The following is a 20,596-nucleotide window of genomic DNA, read 5'->3' on the forward strand; positions in this document are numbered from 1 at the left end:
AGGCGTTTGACACGGTCCCTCACCAAAGGCTACTGAAAAAACTCCACAATCAGGGCATTAGAGCACAGGTCCTCTCGTGGATTGAGAACTGGTTGGAGGCCAGGAAGCAGAGAGTGGGTGTCAATGGGCAATTTTCACAATGGAGAGAGGTGAAAAGCGGTGTGCCCCAAGGATCTGTCCTGGGACTGGTGCTTTTCAACCTCTTCATAAATGACCTGGAGACAGGGTTGAGCAGTGAAGTGGCTAAGTTTGCAGACGACACCAAACTTTTCCGAGTGGTAAAGACCAGAAGTGATTGTGAGGAGCTCCAGAAGGATCTCTCCAGACTGGCAGAATGGGCAGCAAAATGGCAGATGCGCTTCAATGTCAGTAAGTGTAAAGTCATGCACATTGGGGCCAAAAAGCAAAACTTTAGATATAGGCTGATGGGTTCTGAGTTGTCTGTGACAGATCAGGAGAGAGATCTTGGGGTGGTGGTGGACAGGTCGATGAAAGTGTCGACCCAATGTGTGGCGGCAGTGAAGAAGGCCAATTCTATGCTTGGGATCATTAGGAAGGGTATTGAGAACAAAACGGCTAGTATTATAATGCCGTTGTACAAATCTATGGTAAGGCCACACCTGGAGTATTGTGTCCAGTTCTGGTCGCTGCATCTAAAAGACATAGTGGAAATGGAAAAGGTGTAAAAGAGAGCGACTAAGATGATTACGGGGCTGGGGCACCTTCCTTATGAGGAAAGGCTACGGCGTTTGGGCCTCTTCAGCCTAGAAAAGAGACGCCTGAGGGGGGACATGATTGAGACATACAAAATTATGCAGGGAATGGACAGAGTGGATAGGGAGATGCTCTTTACACTCTCACATAATACCAGAACCAGGGGACATCCACTAAAATTGAGTGTTGGGCGGGTTAGGACAGACAAAAGAAAATATTTCTTTACTCAGCGTGTGGTCGGTCTGTGGAACTCCTTGCCACAGGATGAGGTGCTGGCGTCTAGCCTAGACGCCTTTAAAAGGGGATTGGACAAGTTTCTGGAGGAAAAATCCATTATGGGGTACAAGCCATGATGTATATGTGCAACCTCCTGATTTTAGGAATGGGTTAAGTCAGAATGCCAAATGTAGGGGAGGGCACCAGGATGAGGTCTCTTGTTATCTGGTGTGCTCCCTGGGGCATTTGGTGGGCCACTGTGAGATACAGGAAGCTGGACTAGATGGGCCTATGGCCTGATCCAGTGGGGCTGTTCTTATGTTCTTATGTTCTTAATAGAAACACTCACACAGATCTCAGCTATGCTTAACAATATTCAAATGGTTTGTGTGTTCTGATTTCCTATCTGTTGAAGTAAAATCATCAGAGCTGCCCCCCCTACACACACACACACAGAGCCCGCGAGATGCATGGTTTCTTTTTTGAAAAACCAAGATGTAGCTTGTCAACTAGGGGATGAGAGGATGACTGTGTCCTTAATTTGACCTAACAAAGAGAAATTCAACAGGTGAAACTTAAGACATCAGCCTATTCTGATTCCTTTCAACAGCTGAATTCCTGCCCACAAAGCAGTTGTTTAAGAGAATGGTGCTATACTCCAAAAGGTCAACACTTCTAAAGAGTCTGAATAATGGGTCAAAAGTTTTAATTTTGAGATAAACCAAGTTCCTGCTTGAAAATTGTGTCTGAACTCTCAAACGTACCTAGTGAGGCTGCATCTGTTGGGGCTTCATCATCCTCTTCCCCTCACCTGCAGAAGCAGGAGGTACAACTTTACTAAATGCTTCAAAGATACAGAGACTGTCTCCAGCAAACTTATGAACTACAGAATCACAATGGACCTTACTTTCAGGCACTTACTCTCCCTGCACCATGGTCCCAATCCAAACCACTGGGATGCTTTTTGGAAGACAGAGTCACAGAACTCCATATCATATTTAGTTTGGCTCTTTGTGTGTGTCCTCTGGAGCTAGTTAGGTTTCCGTTCCTCCCAGGGTGACAGATACAATGGAGAACAGAGTCCTCCATTGTATCTGGTCATCCTGTTCTCCCCCCCCCCCCCCCCGCATTTTAAGCCATCACATACACATGTACCATTGTTATGTTCATATTGTCTTTTTTGGCTCCAGTGGAATCAGTGGCAGCTGCAGGAGTGGTAGGATTTACGTCTGGGAGGGGGGTAGTACATGAGAAGATACACTGTCTGCCAGGGACCACATCCAAATCTCCAAAACAGCTTTGAGGTGCTGCTAATTAGCAAAACAAAACCACAGGAGATCCTAATCACAGATCTTCCACATTGTTATGTATGCAAGTTATGCAGGATCAAAATCCTGCATAACTGATTGGCCCAGACTTATGGTTGGCCAATCAGGTGATGGATCAAAATCCTTCCATCCGATTGGCCCTCTAGTTAATGTTTCAATTGTACCAATCATAGGGAGTCTGAGCCGAGCTAAAGGGTATAAAAGCCAGAGGTGTTTGCCTTGTGCCAGATTCCTTGCCAGGTTCTGTTCTGAAGATGGAATCAACATATTGAGCTGTTACTGCTATGCCTTCCTTTATTTGCATGGACCCACTATATAACACACATTATACTTGCTTCAGACTTAAAATTTCATTCCTCATAATGAGGAATTATGAGTTGTCACTTGCTTTTCTGATGGAGCCCTTGTAGTCTTTTAAAGTTGTGTAACAGACGTGTAACAACTGAAAGTGTTCCCTTCATTGTAGCACTGGGCAGTGAAAATCTTTCCCTGTTGAATTTGTGCCTGTCTTGAAATTGTAAAGGATCCCTGTAGGAAAAAGGGGGCAATGATACTAAGAAATGGCTGTTCAGTATTTTGTTAGCTTTCACCAATGTGGAAATGAACTTGCTTCCAGTGGCTGGTTTGAATATTTTTAACATCTCTAGTTGTTATAACCTGGTAAACATTGACAGGGTAGTTAGTTAATGTGCTTCTGGTTTATAGTCATCACCAAAAACTTTGGCCAGATCTGCTAAGAGGGTAGGCAATCTGTGATTGGGGGCCCAATCCTATCCAACTTTCCAGCACCAGCGCAGCTACAATGCAGCCCCAAGGTAAGGGAACAAATGTTCCCATACTTTGAGGAGGCCTCTGTGACTACCTCTTCACCACAGGATGCAGTGCACGCCCCATTGGCACAGCAGCACTGGCACTGGAAAACTGGATAGGATTGGGCCCTGGATCACTTGTGGCTTTTTTCTAAAGCTTATCAGCAACCACCAAAAGAGGAGGGTGGTTCAAATCAGATAAAAGACTGCAGCAGTTGGGTGGTTAGTTGGGTGGCTTTCCCACCAAGCCATTTCCCCGATCTCACTGTCTTCCTGCATATTTTCCCCCATTATGCTACCAACTACCTGCCAAGGTAGGTTACCTTGAGTGAACATATTGGCCAAAAAAAAAAAAAAAATAACCAATAAAATTTGAAGGGAAGCTCAATATTGAGTCAAAGGAGAAGGATTGAATCTTAGAACTATTTGCACATTAAACTGTATCTCAGTGCATCTGTGTTCCTGTTTATAGTCATTGTTAGTCTGTTTCTGGGTTCAGTTATTCACCTGTTCCATTCAATATGGGTTCAATTTATGTCCAGTGTACCTGGATTGTTGATCTGTAAGAATAAACCTTGATGCAGTTATTCACATACAAGTGCAAACTCAGGTACAGCAAAATGTGTGAATGGTCCTCTTACTGTCATGAATATTAAGATCATAAGAACAGCCCCACTGGATCAGGCCATAGGCCCATCTAGTCCAGCTTCCTGTATCTCATAGCCGCCCACCAAATGCCCCAGGAAGCATACCAGATAACAAGAGACCTCATCCTGGTGCCCTCCCTTGCATCTGGCATTCTGACATAGCCCATTTCTAAAATCAGGAGGCTGCACATAAACATCATGGCTTGTAACCCGTAATGGATTTTTCCTCCAGAAACTTGCCCAATCCCCTTTTAAAGGTGTCTAGGCCAGATGCCGTCACCTCATCCTGCGGCAAGGAGTTCCACAGACCAACCACACGCTGAGTAGGTCCTCTCAAGGACTGAGAACTGGTTGAAGACCAGGAAACAGAGAGTGGGTATCAATGCGCAATTTTCACAATGGAGAGAAGTGAAAAGCGGTGTGCCCCAAGGATCTGTCCTGGGACCGGTGCTTTTCAACCTCTTCATAAATGACCTGGAGACAGGGGTGAGCAGTGAGGTGGCAAAGTTTGCAGACGACACCAAACTTTTCCAAGTGGCGAAGACCAGAAGTGATTGTGAGGAGCTCCAGAAGGATCTCTCCAGACTGGCAGAATGGGCAGCAAAATGGCAGATGCGCTTCAATGTCAGTAAGTGTAAGGTCATGCACGTTGGGGCAAAAAATCAAAACTTTAGATATAGGCTGATGGGTTCTGAGCTGTCTGTGACAGATCAGGAGAGAGATCTTGGGGGGGGTGGGCAGGTCGATGAAAGTGTCGACTGAATGTGCGATGGCAGTAAAGAAGGCCAATTCTATGCTTGGGATCATTAGAAAAGGTATTGAGAACAAAATGGCTAATATTATAATGCCGTTGTACAAATCGATAGTAAGGCCACACCTGGAGTATTGTGTCCAGTTCAGGTTGCCACATCTCAAAAAAGACATAGTGGAAATGGAAAAGGTGCAAAAGAGAGCGACTAAGATGATTACGGGGCTGGGGCACCTTCCTTATGAGGAAAGGCTACTGCATTTGGGCCTCTTCAGCCTAGAAAAGAGATGCCTGAGTTGGGACATGATTGAGACATACAAAATTATGCAGGGGATGAACAGAGTGGATAGAGAGATGCTCTTTACACTCTCATATAACACCAGAACCAGGGGACATCCACTAAAATTGAGTATTGGGAGAGTTAGGACAGACAAAAGAAAATATTTCTTTACTCAGCATGTGGTTGGTCTGTGGAACTCTTTGCCACAGGATGTGGTGATGGCGTCTGGCCTGGACGCCTTTAAAAGGGGATTGGACAAGTTTCTGGAAGATAAATCCATTATGGGTTACAAGCCATGATGTACATGCGCAACCTCCTGATTTTAGAAATGGGTTATGTCAGAATGCCAGATGCAAGGGAGGGCACCAGGATGAGGTCTCTTGTTATCTGGTGTGCTCCCTGGGGCATTTGGTGGGCCACTGTGAGATACAGGAATGGACTAGATGGACTAGATGGGCCTATGGCCTGATCCAGTGGGGCTGTTCTTATGTTCTCATGAGTAAAGAAATATTTTCTTTTGTCTGTCCTAATTCTCCTAACACTCAATTTTAGTGGATGTCCCCTGGTTCTGGTGTTTAGTGGATCCCATTTAGCGGATGTCCCCTGGTTCTGGTGTTATGTTAATGTTAATATTATTTGTGTAATATTACACAGTGTAATATTACACAGTGTGTAATAATATTATGATGTTAATATGATGTTAATATTATAATGTTAATGTTAATATTAATATTAATGTTATGTTAATATTATCTTTCCAATACCAAATGGCCAATTCTTTCTAAATCCAGTATGTCTGATTGTTGTCCGTGGCCTATTAATTTCACAGGACTAGTGAGCTGGAATAACCATACGGAACAAAGTTCCTATGAGCATTTTCTAGCATGCATATTTAACACAAATAAATTTGTGTGATTTTCTTAACTTTTTGGCATCTCCTTCAGAGAATCCCATTCCATTTGTTCCTTCCCTGTTGCTTCATAGGCCACACCAACATTTCCATACTTGTTGCCTTTCTCTCTAAGACCATACATTATCCCTTCTCATATGTACCTCTGCTCTCTTGTGCTACCTGCCTGCCCTTAACCCCTGCTAATTGGGTAAGAGGCACTTTTTCAAGTGGGTGCTCCTTTTTTTAGCAGGGGGAGAGTAACTGGCCCACCTCACCCCAGCACTGTCTGTTCTAGTGGCTGTCTGCTGGTATTCCTTGGCATCTTTTTAGATTGTGAGCCCTTTTGGGACAGGGAGCCATTTAGTTATTTGATTTTTCTCTGTAAACCGCTTTGTGAACGTTCAGTTGAAAAGCGGTATATATATATAAATACTGTTAATTAATTAAGGAACAGTAAAACTTTCTGTCTAAAACCATGCAAAGGTCCTTAGGGCTGATGTCCTATCTGTCTGATGGCTGGTCTGGCCCTCCTGGGTTATCTGCAGTAAGCTACTGGGTGGTCTGTCAAATAGTATTGTTAGTTCTTTTGTATCTGTTTGAATTCTATTGTAGTATTCAGGAGGGCAATGTGTTAAAACAAATGCAAGTACAGTACTATAAAGCAACTTTTCTATAGCTGAACAACATAAACTCTGGCTTTTCTCTGGTGGTCCAGAAAGTGTGGTCCACACAGGAAAACCAACCAATCAGAATAAGAACATGGGGGGCTCGTCAGCCACTTCAGTAGACATTGCAGTGGGATTTATTTCCAGTTCACCGTGGCACAGCTTGAACTCTGGTTATTTGTCATGTTACTGCATTAGCTAAAATAGATTGGGACCAACTGAAAGAGTTCAGGTTGTCAGAAACTACATCTCCCATAAGGTGTACATCATTGACTCAAGATCAGAGTTACCAGTTTCATAACAATGTTCTTCGAGTAGTAGATAGATACCACACCATTGGAACCCGTGTGTCAATAGATTGTTATTGAGAAGGGAAGTGTAAGAGTTTCAAAGTTCTGGTTTTTAGAAAGATGACTGCAGTTAACAATTACGTCTGATTCATACATCACATTCCTACATCAATTGCTTATACGGAAAATGCTTATCCTTAACTCATGTTTTAATAGTACTAAAATTATTTCTATAGCAAATAAGTCAGCCAACAATGGCACACTAAACATGGGACAATTGATCATTATTGAGCTGTTATTGAACCATTATTAACATCTAATAAAAAAGATGGAACCATGGAGCATGTATCCATGCCAGGGATGAACACAATACAATTCAAGATGTCATTTGTCACCTAACCTGGAGACCAATTTTATGCATGTTTTCTTCAGGTATGTCTCATTGTGTTCAGTGGGCCCTGTTCCAAACAATTTGTATAAGATTACAAAATTAACAGGCAATTGCTAGAAGTTTTAGGACTTAAAAAGCAGTCCTGGGAAATGTAAACCAAAATAGATTTGAGTGGCAAGAGAATGATTCTCAAAAAACAAACAAAAGCCCACAAAACAGCAGCCAGTATCACAACTGGAATAGGATTATTTAATGTAATACTTAGGCCCAAATCCTAACCAACTTTCTAGCACTGGCATAGCGGTTCCAATGGGGCATATGCTGCATCCTGCAGTTGGGTGGCACACATGGAGTCCTCCTCAAAATAAGGGAATGTTTGTTCCCTTACCTTGGAGTTGCATTGCCCTTATGTCAGTACTGAAAAGTGAGTTAGGATTGTGCCCTTACTCTCATTCAGGTAAGTTGCAATTTCACACTCATTGTTCTCAGATCAAAGGAACTTGCAGCAGTGGCATTGCTGAGGGGGGTGCTGGGCAATTGCCCTGGGATCCACACTGCCGAAGGGCACTCCTGGAGCCTTTAAACAGGGACTTCTGTTTTTCACAAAAACTAGAAAACGTCTACTGGAGCGCCCCCCATGTGTGCAGAATCTGTTATTTTTTTGGTGTCAGGAGATAAACTTGTTTGCTCAAGTCTCTTAAATTCCCTTTTATTTTAACTGGCTGTTGTGCTGTTGAAACTGTTTGTTATATTGATGTTTTAATTGTTGGTAAGCTGGTGAGGTTTTCTATCTGAAGGACAGGACAGAAATATAAATAAGCTGGAAATGGGTGTGACAGAGTGCCCCCTGGCATTTATTTTGTACCATCTATAGTGAAGGGAATAAGATGTAGCAAGATTTTCTAGGAGCCAGGTTGATGGAATAGAGATGTAAGCAATATCATATTTTTAAATATCAATATCAAGTTTTAAAAATTTTAAGTACTCCGCATAAAACTTCTGTCTAAGCCCTGAGCTGGGACACACATAACAGAGCACCAAAAAAGCAGGGGAGGACAAAAGCAAATGAAATGGATGTGTCTTTTCATTCCTAATAAAATTGGCCTCCCCACAAACAAGCTCAGAAGAGGTTCTGGAGCCTTTAAACAGGGACTTCTGGTTTTCACAAAAACCGGAAGTCCCTGTTTAAAGTCTCCAGCAATGTGGGGGGCTGTTGTGGGGGGGCTCCCAAATCTTCTTTGACCCGGGCACCGAGTGCATTAGTTGCAGTTGTATTAGCATTTAGAATAACTTCAACAGTGTGGCCAGTTTAAACATCACAGAATTACTGTGTGTGATAGGCAATGTGTATTTAATGCACATTTTAAATTAATTTAATACATTATATCCTGCCTTTCTCCCACAATGTGGGCATCCAAGGTGGCTAACAAAAATATATGAAACTTGTCATCGTAAAACCATATAATCAAATCCTATACTGTGGCTGCGGGCTTTCCAGAAGCATCTGCTTGGCTACTGTGTGAAAGGGATGGACTTTTGAACTGAACCAGCAGGGCTTTTATATCATTCTTGTGTCTTTACGCATGTTTATGCAGATGTAAGTCCCACTGCGTTCAATGAGGATTAGTCCCTAGTAAGCGTGGTTAGTGTGTGTCAAATTTCTAGGACAGAAAACAGTTTCCTCTTGTTGATAATGGAATGTGCCTCAGGTTGTTATTTATTATTAAGAATATTTATACAGTATACAGTTTCTCAAGTAGTTCACAAAGTGGTTTACATAACTGAGCTAGAGGATGTGGATGGGACTGTACTCTGTGGTAGCGCACCTGTTTTGCATGTGGAAGGTCCCAGGTTCAATCCCTGCCATCTCCACCACCCCTCCCCACCCTACCCCTCCAGATGGGGCTAGGAAAGACCATCTCTGAAACTTCAGAGAGCTCCTGCCACTCAGCATAGACAATACTGATCCAGATGGATCAGTGATGTGACTAACTATAGGACAGCTTAATAACATTAGGATTGCAACATTCACGTTTCTAGGATTTAAAGAGTTTGTGTTTACTGATAACTATTCAAGTGTCAGATCTGAATTGCTTCAGGGAGCCCAATACAACATCTGATCCACTCCTCCAGATGAAAATAAAAGATCCCATACCTGGAGATGCATTTTCAACCTTTCTTTGAACACTTGCAAGGAAGATGACGCCACAGTTTCCTTGCCATGTTTCCCAGTACTACAGATGCTTCCAAGCTATTCAGGGGAGATACCTCTTCATTTGAAGGGAATTTGCAAAGCTTGATTTTAATTTAAATACCCATCTTTCCCAAACTAAATCAGATATTTTTTTAAAGAAATCTTTAAAAGCCTTAGCAAATGAACTTAATACTGATATCTGTCTCTGTCTGAGGAAATTTCTTAACTGGCTTAACACATGACTACAATTACAAAACATGCATTTGCATGTATTATTACTATTCAAGACAGATACTTAAACCACATTGTCTAAGGAAAGTACTCAGTCGGTATTTTGTGTGCATCTAACATTATATGGGAATTTTTTGTTTTCCTTAATTTTTTTTGTAGTATTATATTCTGAGAAGAAGAAAAAAAAGCAGGGGATTTACTGAAAGTAAGTATGAGTCACCTTCATGACTTATAAAGGGTCCCAGGCTTGCTTGGAGCAGACCTTTTCTTTGCCTGACTTGGGCTTGCCAGAAAGTCTGGACAGAGAGCTAGACACAGGAGTAAACTCCAGCGACTTCTAGGACATGGTTAACATGCATTTTCTGTGCATTTGTGTCCATTCATTCTATTTCTCTGTCTTCAAAGAGCATGCGAGAGAGAGAGAAAACAAAAAGCCTACACATTTAGTACTTCGGTTAACTTGAGGTGGAACAAAAGGAAGTCTGTGGCCTCTTCACTGAGCTGCTTGTGTCTGTGTGGAAACAGCAATCCGACAGCAGGTAGGTGTGTGTCTTTAAAAAACGAAAATATGATGTGCAAGGAGAGAGAGCAGACCCAGGAAGGGGGCTTAGGAGAGGCAGGAGCTTTAAAATCTGTGCTCCATCAGCAGATAAACCTAAGGAGACATTCTCACTCACCCAGCCTGACACTTTTAAGACTGTGATGAATATAAATAGAGCCTTTGGTGTAGCATTTGGAAACACAAGGGACAGTGGTGTCTGATGCACAGCACCATAATGGCATGAATTATGGAGGCTGATGTGCTATTACAGCAATAAGGGCAATACCTTAAAACATAAGAATTATGTTAAAGTACAAACTACCTGACAGCCTTGCAGTCTCACTAGTGATTTAATGTTGGGCCATGTAGCTGCTCTCTCTCTCTCTCTCTCTCTCACACACACACACACAGAGAGAGAGAGAGAGAGAGAGAGAGAGAGAGAGAGAGAGAGAGAGAGAGATGTACTGTATTCATTTTGCAAGACAGTTTGACAAGTTTGCTTAGGCTTGCTGAATTTTACAGTCTGGAATCCAAGTGCCAGGATCTAAAAGTTAGTTGCATTTAAATTGGATGGAAGTGTGTTGGACTTCTGAGTTACTTATGACTAACTTGTCCCATTAATTTTAATGGGATTACAGCATGACTTTCTCTAGACTGGGAGCATAATGTTCAATGAGCTGCTCACCATCCTTGTTTCAAAACCAATATTTTTAAATTTAAAACCAAACTAGTATGTATTCTGGGCTTCTGCAGTAGAGCTTCAGAACTGATATTTACTGGTGGGGGTAATTGGAAAAAGAGCTTCATTTCTGTAAATTCCCCAGTAGGACTAGGAAACAGACTACTAACCCACACCATCTGCCCAATTATTTTCCCCTCCTACGTACCATAGTTGACTGATTTTGTATTAATGGACCAACCCACTCTGTTACGGGACTCTTGTTTCTCAGAGATCTGGAAGGCAGCACTGTGGGCCTTGATTAACCCAATTGTATCCTTCTCTAGCTCTTAGTTAAATTTGGAGAGGCTCGATTGCTTTTGTTCTTTACAGTGCCCTGACTGTACAGCAGTTGGAGGGCCTCACCAATTACTGTACCATTACCGTTTTACTCTGCTTATCAGTGACTTTGAATCCTGTTGTTGGCTTGGTAACTTTAATTTACACTTCCTTCAGATGCTGCGTCACACTGAAAGTATTTGTTTTATAAAAGCCTCACGTCTCATTTACTGACTACACAACACCAGTTTAACACACTTCAGTGCCTCTCTCTCTCTCTTCTCAGCCTTTACGCATGTTGTTTCGGCGCTACATTTAGCTGGTTTAATTTAGAATAAAGGAAGAGGCCATTTCCATATATCATTTAAATTAACCCACTACATCTTAACATGACATTCACTTCCTCATTGCCCTTTCAGTTATGAATTAAGACTGCTCTGAAATATGTTCAGTTCCTTAAAAAGAGAAACTTCTGAATATGAATATTTTGTTTTGCTGAAATAAATTTCTGAAGCACATGCGCTGCAATTTGGCAAAGTACAAGTGTAGGACAGAATTCAAAAAACTAAATGGAAAGGAGCCTTTTATTGGTGTTTCTGAGAACAGCTCCCAGGCACCTGTTGATGCTGCCCTGGAAACATGGGGGAACAGCAGAAAGGATTTCTCTAGTTCAAAAAGTTGGTGTTAGGGGAATTGGAGGAGGAGAGAATTACTGCCCCCCCCCCCATCAGATCCTTTTAAACAATAACCTTAGCCTGGAGAAACAGTTTCTAAAATGAATGCCTCATTTTTTTTCTGCAAGAGAAGTTGCAGCTTTATGGGGAAGGGGGGAAGTCACCTTTCTTACGGGATTTGAGAGAACACATGATGATGTCAAGGATAGTGCCTTCAGTTTGGATATGGGAAATTGATTTCAAGTTATCACACAGCCTTAATTGTACGACTTTTAAGTAAGCACTTTTAGTCTAGCCTACTTCACTGGACAGTTGAAGTCTTGCTGCTCTGAGCTTCCTGGAAGAAAGTTACAAGCATGACTAAGAATACTACTGAATATTAAAAATGCCCATTCTCACAGTACAGTCCAATGTGCATGCTCACTCAGCAGTAAACCCCACTATTTGTAATGGCACTTACTCCCAAGTTAGCTAGCAAAGGACTGGAGCCTTATTAAGAGCCAAACTAAACATTGACAAAAATGCATGCTACAGAGGAGTCCTTCTTACAGGAAGCACCTCTTATTTATTATGCTCCCAAGGGAGGAGGGCACAAACCCAGTCAGGATTGGGATGCATGGGGAGAGGGGACATTCACTTTTCCTCTGTGCACCATTTAGAAGTTGAAAATTGCCCCCCTTCTGAAATATAGTTTGAGGAAATAATACAGTAGTTCATCCAAGTTTACTTGAAGACATAGTAAAGGCTAGTGCAAAACCAGGTCCCTTCCCCACACATACACTTCTCTCCCCCTCTCTCTCTTTTACTATTCCAGGGGTATCAAACATGAGGTCCGTGGGCCAAATGCAGCCTCTAGAAGCAATTTATCCAGCCACCATTATAATTGAATTCTCCCAGCATGAGAACTGGGCTCTCTCATATCTTGAAATTTATGAACAAGATTTGCACATTTTTTCTTCTGTCAATTGCAGCTAATGAGTTTCTGTTTAAGAACAAAGTGCTCAATTCTGGCCATCGTCTCCTTAATGATGTCACTTCCTCACCACAAATGCTAACTTTGACCCTCTGTACGAAACGAGTTTGACACCCTATTCTAGACCTTTAACATTACAGAAATGATCTCATTTCATACATTCAAATACGCAAAACCACCACAAAAGCCAAAGTTTATACCCATTTCAGATAAAAATGGAATATGTATCTGCAACCACTGGAATCATTGCTCAGAAAAATCTACTCTTTTCTATGGTTAACCTTTATAGACTGTTTTTTTCTGATGCCTTAAACCTTGTTGGTGTTTTGTTTTTTTTAAAATATCATAGGTTGAAAAACGAACAACCCAGTATTTCCACTTTTGTGCATCCTACACGAACCTCAGCATTTCATTTCCAGGCCATATGTTGTTAATGCTAATCGTGATAGGGGTTTTTATCTCTGACTGACTCCTACATGTTAGCATTAAAAGTGTGTGGTGCCTATTTCTAGAAATGACATGGAAAATACGCACACTTGTGGGAGGAAAGCAGAAAGGACAAGCATGTCACTAAGATGCTGGAAAATAGCTGTCAAAAGAAGATCTATTTCATATAAAAGGTTTGTGTCCAACATGTTAGCTTTGCACCAGCAGAATTATCCCATTTTATCAATAAATATTTGAGAACTAACAAGCACAAATAAAGCACTATTTCTTTTTCTATTCTTCTACTCTAGTGTGGCTGTTGTTTGCAAGTACTGTTATCAAGTACGTTTCATGTTTAGTGATCTAAAGCAGTGGTTCTCAACCTGTGGATTGGGACCCACTGAAGGATCACGACCCAATTTTTGGTGGGTCCCATAGCAGCTGAGCAGAGCCTCCAATGAAAATACAGGTGATGGAAACCCCAGATAGCTCATTTCCTCAAGCCCTGGGACTATTCAAAAATCATATAGCTGCTAATTGCCCTGCAAATAGCTCAGCTCCTGAAATTTGCAAGCATGTGTAAATATGGGGAGATAATGTTTGAGCATCTTTTTGGGAACTATTACTTATAAAATTCTTTCTAGATGTCTTTTTTTAAAGTCTTGTAAAGTTAGGTGCGTCCCAATAGACTGTCATTTTAAAAAGGGGTCCTGGTGCTAAAAAGTTTGGGAATCACTGATCTAAAACAGACTGAAAGCACTAGCAAGGCCATACACATTACCTATATTTCCACAGCATGGGAAGTTGGTTTTCATGCTTTTGGTGGTGCTTTGATTTTCAATATTTTAATCTTGTTTAGTCACTTTGGTCACTTCTTTGAGATGGGAAAGGCAGGATATAAATATTTTAAATTCATAAATTATACACTACTTTGGTATAAAGGTGGTCCATATGTTTAATAAAGTAATGCAGAAAGATCTGGCTACAATGATCCATGCCTTAGTTCCAGCTTGTTTGGACTATTACCTCCTCAAGGCTGCCTTGAAAATGCAGGTGACACAAAATGCTGTAACCAGGATGCTTTGGGGTCCCATTGGTCAGAGCATGCTACAGCCTCTGCCATGAATTGCATTGCCTTTCAGTTATTTCTAGGCACAACTCAGGGTTGTGGATGACACCTATAAAGCCTTACCTAGCTTAGGACCATAGCTGTGAGGAACAGTTATCTCCTACCATTGGCCCACACTGCACTCAGAAGGTGCCCTGCTTCACATTCTATTTCCATGCAAAGTACAGTTGGTGGAATTGGGAGACACGGTCTACTTGGTGACAGCTCAACAAACTTTGCAATTCCCTCTCCAGGAGGCAAGACTTCCTTGTTTCAGTCCACCTGGGTTTTATTGTTTTTTGTTCGAATTGCTTCTGGTTGCTGTCTCCTCTCTATTTTGATAATCTGGGTGCCTTATCACTTCAAATGCTTTCCCAAAACAATTGTAATGCTCCCTTGCCAATCCCTTTTACCAGGACCAAAATGTGGCCTAAGTAAGTATTTTAAATAATAAGTTGGCTTGGTAGATCGCAAAACAGGGAGTCAGTACCCAACCAATACCCACCCAGGTCTTCTTTCCTCTGCTAGGCCTCTGATTGAAAAAAATACGGGACAAAGGGAACAATCCTAACCAGGTCTACTCAGAAGTAAGTTCTATTTTGTTCAATGGGGCTTACTCTCAGGAAAGTGTGGTTAGGATTGCAGCCTAAGTGGACTGCTGAAAGCCAAGAGAACATCCACATTAAGAACCATGAGTAGTTTAATATAAATGAGGATTACTTTAGGCCTGTATTTGATAGTCCAATTCAGTTCTTTCCAAGCCTATAGTATAGCACCCTCAACTGTTTCACCACGTATCAAGGAGCTGTTGAACTTAAGATATGCAACCCACAAAGTGCAGCAAAGTGGCCTGAGAGTCAATGCTTTAAGTACTTTCAAAATGCAATAAGTTATTTGATTTTTCTCTATAAACCACTTTGTGAACTTTTGTTGAAAAGTGATATATAAATACTGTTAACAATAACTGAAACAGGGTTGAACATACTCCACTGGCTGTTATTGGGGATGCAAGACTTACTATGCCAGCACAAAACTGTAAGCATTGCAGATCCCAAACTATTTTATACTGTATAGGTTGGCACATTAGGCAGGTACCATCTGCTATCTGGCAGGGGATATCAACTCAGCCAGAAAAAAGAACAAAAAGGGTGGAGGAGTGCAGATACAACACTTCTACACACAAGGGAGAAAAAGGGGGAACCCCAAAGTGCTGAGAAAAAGGGGTGTTTTATTGATTTAACAATTCAGTAAGAACCAACACCTGATGCATTTCAAGATAACTGGCAGAGGCAAGACATCTTTTTCAGCACTTGATGAAGTCATTTTTGTCTACTCATCATTCAAGGAAAAGAACTAACACACATTTTCCAATCTAAGTATGTTCCTTTGCCTTTGTGAAGGCCCAGGGGAAAGGAGAGGGGATCATTCCTTTAAAGGTCTGAAATGGAAAAAGCCTCAATAATAAAAGCCCCTCTTTTGCTTACTACAATGATGGTTTCTACTTTTAAGTTCTATTTGATTCGAATGTTCCTCCCTAAAACCAAAGTATATAGTGTACAGCAGTGTTTCTCAACCAATGGTACAGGTACCAGTGGTACCTGAGGTTTCTCATGGTACTTGCTGGACCTCAGGACACCTGCCGCCTGGCAGCAAGACCAGGAACGTGACAACAGACAGGTGGTAGGCTCCAAAGCATCCTTTTCCACACTTGAAAACACTTTTCAACACTCCTGTCCACCCTGAGGCTCTTACTGGTGTTTATTGTGCTGCATCTGGCCTCCCAACCCAGAAGTAACTGGCAGTATCATTGCCAGTTACTTCCACTGGTACTTTGAGTAAGTGGACCATGTGAAGTGGTATGGAAGTTGACAAATGTTGAGGAACACTGGTGTACAGTTCCATCTTTGACCGTATCTACGCTGTACTTATTGTTTGAACAACTTTAAGGCAGTCAAACTAAAGAAGTGATTTTCAACCTTTTTCATCTCACGGCACACTGATAAGGCACTAAAATTGTCAAGGCACACCATCAGGTTTTGGCCAATTGACAAGGCACACCATGCTGCCAATGGGGGGGGGGGTTCACATCCCCCATTGACCCAACTAATAAATGACCCTTCCCCAAATTCCTGTGGGACACCTGTGGACCATTCGTGGCACATCAGTGGGCCACAGAACAGTGGTTGAAAATGGTTGCACAAAAGTGTCAAATACATCAAACAGGAAATTTTAATCTGTTAAATTATAAGAATACATTTCATAGTAAAGTAAACTTCAGTAATATGGAAGTTTGTATGGTGTATTTCATGTTTTCCCCAACATTTCCAAACACAAAGCAAATTCCTTCTGTTCACCAAAGTTCAAATCGGTCTTAAGTGATACACTTCTATAGTTAGAGAAAGCTTGTAGATGCACACATATGCATAACAGTATTAATACTGTTAATAATATCTCTCTAATATCTCCTTCTCCCCCCCTCCCCCCATGCATAACACACAATTGAACAGAGACTCGAAAGGGAATAGGAGTGGTCTCTATCAGGTTGTCTACTCATTGTTTCTCTACATACAACTGAATTGGATAACAGGAGGACTGATACAAGAAGGTGGGGCCAGGATGGAGTGGAAACAAACCAAGAGAGAGAGAATTTCAAAAAGATGCCCAAAGCTTGTGGTGCAAATGTTAATTGGTCTGGGTCTTAAACGAAACAGATGCTTTGCACTAGGTTACCACTGAGACACAGAGCAAATGCCAGTCTAATATCTTGGTCAAGAGTCTACCTCCGCTCCACTGTTATGAGCCCCATTACCAAGAAGGCTAGAGAATGAACCTCATAGTTCAGTCTGCCAAACCAGTACACAGTCCCAATTCTTACCATGGCAATTCTGTTCACCCCCAAGCTTTAACAATATAATTTGTTCTAATTCACTGAGTGAGCTTCACCATCAATGAAATGTGTGTTGGTATCTTTAATTTATGCCTAAACTTCAATTTGATGGAGAGGGAAAGTACCACCAATGTGGGAAACTTTTGTTTTGCTGCTTAAGACCCTGAAAACCTTTGACCAAAATTCTTCTTTAGAGAACTGACTTTAATAATGAAACTAGTACTTTAAAAATTCTTTTAAATTTGGATAGGTTTTCCATATACAAATTGGAACAGTTCAGGTCAATTCAGTCTTTGATTCTTCATTTTCATCTTTTGCTTCTTTCATTCTGTCTTCACTGATCTGAAAAAACATAGGAAATTCTTTATTTGAATTTCTCTCCTAAACTACTTTCAGCAGCATTGGTTCTAAATTGATTCCAATTACTCTTGCTCCTGAAACACTAGTTTACATTAAACAATGTGGATATTAACAGCCACTATTGTCTCAACTGATGGAGATTCCTCAGTGATACAACTGTGTTCTTCACAAGTTAGTATGGTAAACACCATACTAATTGGCTCCATCCTGGGGTATTAACAATTCCTTTTCAAAATGTGTTCTATAATACAAGGATTGGAATTGCAAAGGAAGTAGCTTTAGAAGCTAGCTTTTTAAAGAGCTCCAACAGACGTGTTCATATGCAGTTTAATGATCAACGCTTAAAACCTTCATACAGGTCCAGCCTTTTTATACACTGATTTTTTATACAGGATTTGACTCAACATGAATGGCCCCTGCAAATGAGAAGGAATGTGCTGATCCCAGGGAGGAGGGGTTTAGATTCGTTAGGCACTGGGGAACGTTTTGGGACTAGCGGAGCCTGTACAAGAGGGACAGGCTTCACTTGAACCAAAATGGAACCAGACTGCTGGCGCATAACATTAAAAAGGTGGCAGAGCAGCTTTTAAACTGATCCCTGGGGGAAAGCCGTCAGGAGCCGAGGGGCATCTGGTTCGGGACTCCTCATCCCTATGGGATAAGGATGAGGAGGTTAGAGAACAACAAGGTAAAGACAGAGTAGGAGAAGAAATTGGGAATGGTAGCATGATGGGATGCGATAGATGGTTTGGCACAATGAGAGGATGCAGGGATAAAGGAGCAAATAAGCAGCCCATCCTGGGGCATTCCATGTATAAATGCTTTTATGCAAATGCCCAAAGTTTCTGAGTAAAGATGGGAGAACTGGAATGTCTGGTGACAAGGGAAAACATTGACATAGTGGGCATAATGGAAACCTGGTGGAATGTGGAAAATCAGTGGGATACCACAATCCCAGGCTATAAACTCTGCAGGAGGGACAGGGAGGGGCATGTTGGAGGTGGGGTGGCCGTTTATGTTGAGGAAGGGATAGAATCCAGCAAAGTAGAGATTGAAGGCAGGTCCGACTCCACCATAGAATCTCTGTGGGTTAAATTACCATGCCTGAGCAGCAATGTAATACTGGGGGTGTACTATCGTCCTCCAGAAACCGGAAGTGGACCTTAAAATGAGGAAACAGATCAGGGAGGTGACAAGGAGGGACAGGGTTGTAATCATGGGGGACTTCAATTATCCTCATATTGATTGGGTCAATTTGTGTTCTGGTCACGAAAAGGAGACCAGATTTCTTGACATGCTAAATGATTGTGCTTTACAGCAGCTAGTCATGGAGCCCACCAGAGGAGAGTTGACTGGATTTAATGTGAGGTACTCAGGACTTGGTTAGAGATGTCAATGTTACTGAGCCATTGGGGAACAGTGATCATGCTGCAATCCGTTTCGACATGCATGTTGGGGGAAGAATACCAGGTAAATCTGTCACAAAAACCCTTGACTTCCAACGAGCGACTTCCTTCAAATGAGGAGGCTGGTTAGAAGGAGGTTGAAAGGAAGGTAAGAAGAGTCCAATCTCTCCAGAGTGCATGGAGGCTGCTTAAAATAACAGTAACAGACGCCCAGCAGAACTGTATACCGCAAAGGAGGAAGGGCTCGACTAAGTCCAGGAGGGTGCCCACATGGCTAACCAGCCAAGTTAGAGAGGCCGTAAAAGGCAAGGAAGCTTCCTTCTGTAAATGGAAGTCTTGCCCTAATGAGGAGAATAAAAAGGAACATAAACTTTGGCAAAAGAAATGTAAGAAGGTGATACGGGAGGCCAAGAGAGACTGAGGAACACATGGCCAGCAACATTAAGCACATGGCCTTTATGCCTCGGGTCCGGGGTATTTGAGGGACCGCCTCCTTCCCTACAATCCGGCCCGTGCTCTTAGATATTCTGGGGGGGCCCTTTTGACTGTGCCGCCACTAAGAGATGTGAGAGGGGTGGCGGCCAGGAAGAGGGCCTTCTCAGTGGTGGCCCCCGAACTGTGGAATACCCTCCCCTTAGAACTGAGAACTGCTCCCTCGTTGCTAACATTTCGGCGTGGACTGAAGACCTTTTTATTTCAAAAAGCTTTTAATTGTTGACAGGCTGGTTGGCGTTCTTGCTTTTTATATGAAAATCCACGGGGTTTGTTTTGTTTTTAGTTTTTTAATCATTGTAAATTGTTTTTAACTGTTTTTCATGTTGTATTTTTAAATTGTTTGTTAGCCGCCTTATGTGCCCATTGGGCAAAAAGGCGGGGTACAAATTAATAAAATAATAATAATAATAATTAAGGGGAATAATAAAAGCTTCTTCAAATATGTTAGAAGCAGGAAACCCACCAGAGAAGCAGTTGGCCCTCTGGATGGTGAGGGAGGGAAAGGGGAGACGAAAGGAGACTTAAAGATGGCAGAGAAATTAAATGAGTTCTTTGCATCTGTCTTCACGGCAGAAGACCTCAGGCAGATACCGCTGCCCAAATGGCCACTCCTGACCAAGGAATTAAGTCAGATAGAGGTTAAAAGAGAAGATGTTTCAGACCTAATTAAAGATCAATGTCACCTGGCCCTGATGGTATCCACCCAAGAGTTATTAAGGAATTGAAGAATGAAGTTGCTGATCTCTTGACTAAAATATGCGTTTTGTCCCTCAAAACAGCCACAGTGCCAGAAGATTGGAGGATAGCAAATGTCACACCGATTTTTAAAAATGGAAAGAGGGGGGACCCGGGAAACTATAGGCCAGTCAGCCTAACATCTATACCAGATAAGATGGTGGAATGCCTCATCAAAGATAGAATCTCAAAACACATAGATGAACAAGCCTTGCTGAGGGAGAATCAGCATAGCTTCTGTAAGGGTAAGTCTTGCCTCACAAACCTTTTAGAATTCTTTGAAAAGTTCAACAGGCATGTGGATGCAGGAGAACCCGTGGACATTATATATCTGGACTTTCAGAAGGCGTTCGACATGGAGGATAGCAAATGTCACACCGATTTTTAAAAATGGAAAGAGGGGGGACCCAGGAAACTATAGGCCAGTCAGCCTAACATCACCAAAGGCTACTGAGAAAACTCCACAGTCAGGGAATTAGAGGGCAGGTCCTCTCCTGGACTGAGACCTGGTTGAAGACCAGGAAACAGAGAGTGGGTGTCAATGGGCAATTTTCACAATGGAGAGAGTCGAAAGGCGGTGTAATAATAA

The 20,596-nt window shown here is 42.0% G+C and overlaps 1 protein-coding gene across 2 annotated transcripts in view; it reads right to left on the reverse strand.

The window, feature by feature from the left end:
* Nucleotides 1-15,335: 15,335 nt before the first annotated feature.
* MRPL39 (mitochondrial ribosomal protein L39) overlaps nucleotides 15,336-20,596 on the reverse strand; it is a 28,981-nt gene continuing 23,720 nt past the window's right edge. For both annotated transcript variants that reach the window (XM_066621022.1, XM_066621023.1), the window contains exon 10: nucleotides 15,336-17,353. In XM_066621022.1, coding sequence (XP_066477119.1) covers nucleotides 17,288-17,353 — 66 coding nt within the window. In that variant the 3' untranslated portion in view covers nucleotides 15,336-17,287. The remainder of the gene's footprint in view (nucleotides 17,354-20,596) is intronic.

Source organism: Tiliqua scincoides, chromosome 3 (assembly GCF_035046505.1).
Source record: "Tiliqua scincoides isolate rTilSci1 chromosome 3, rTilSci1.hap2, whole genome shotgun sequence".
Lineage (NCBI taxonomy): Eukaryota > Metazoa > Chordata > Lepidosauria > Squamata > Scincidae > Tiliqua > Tiliqua scincoides.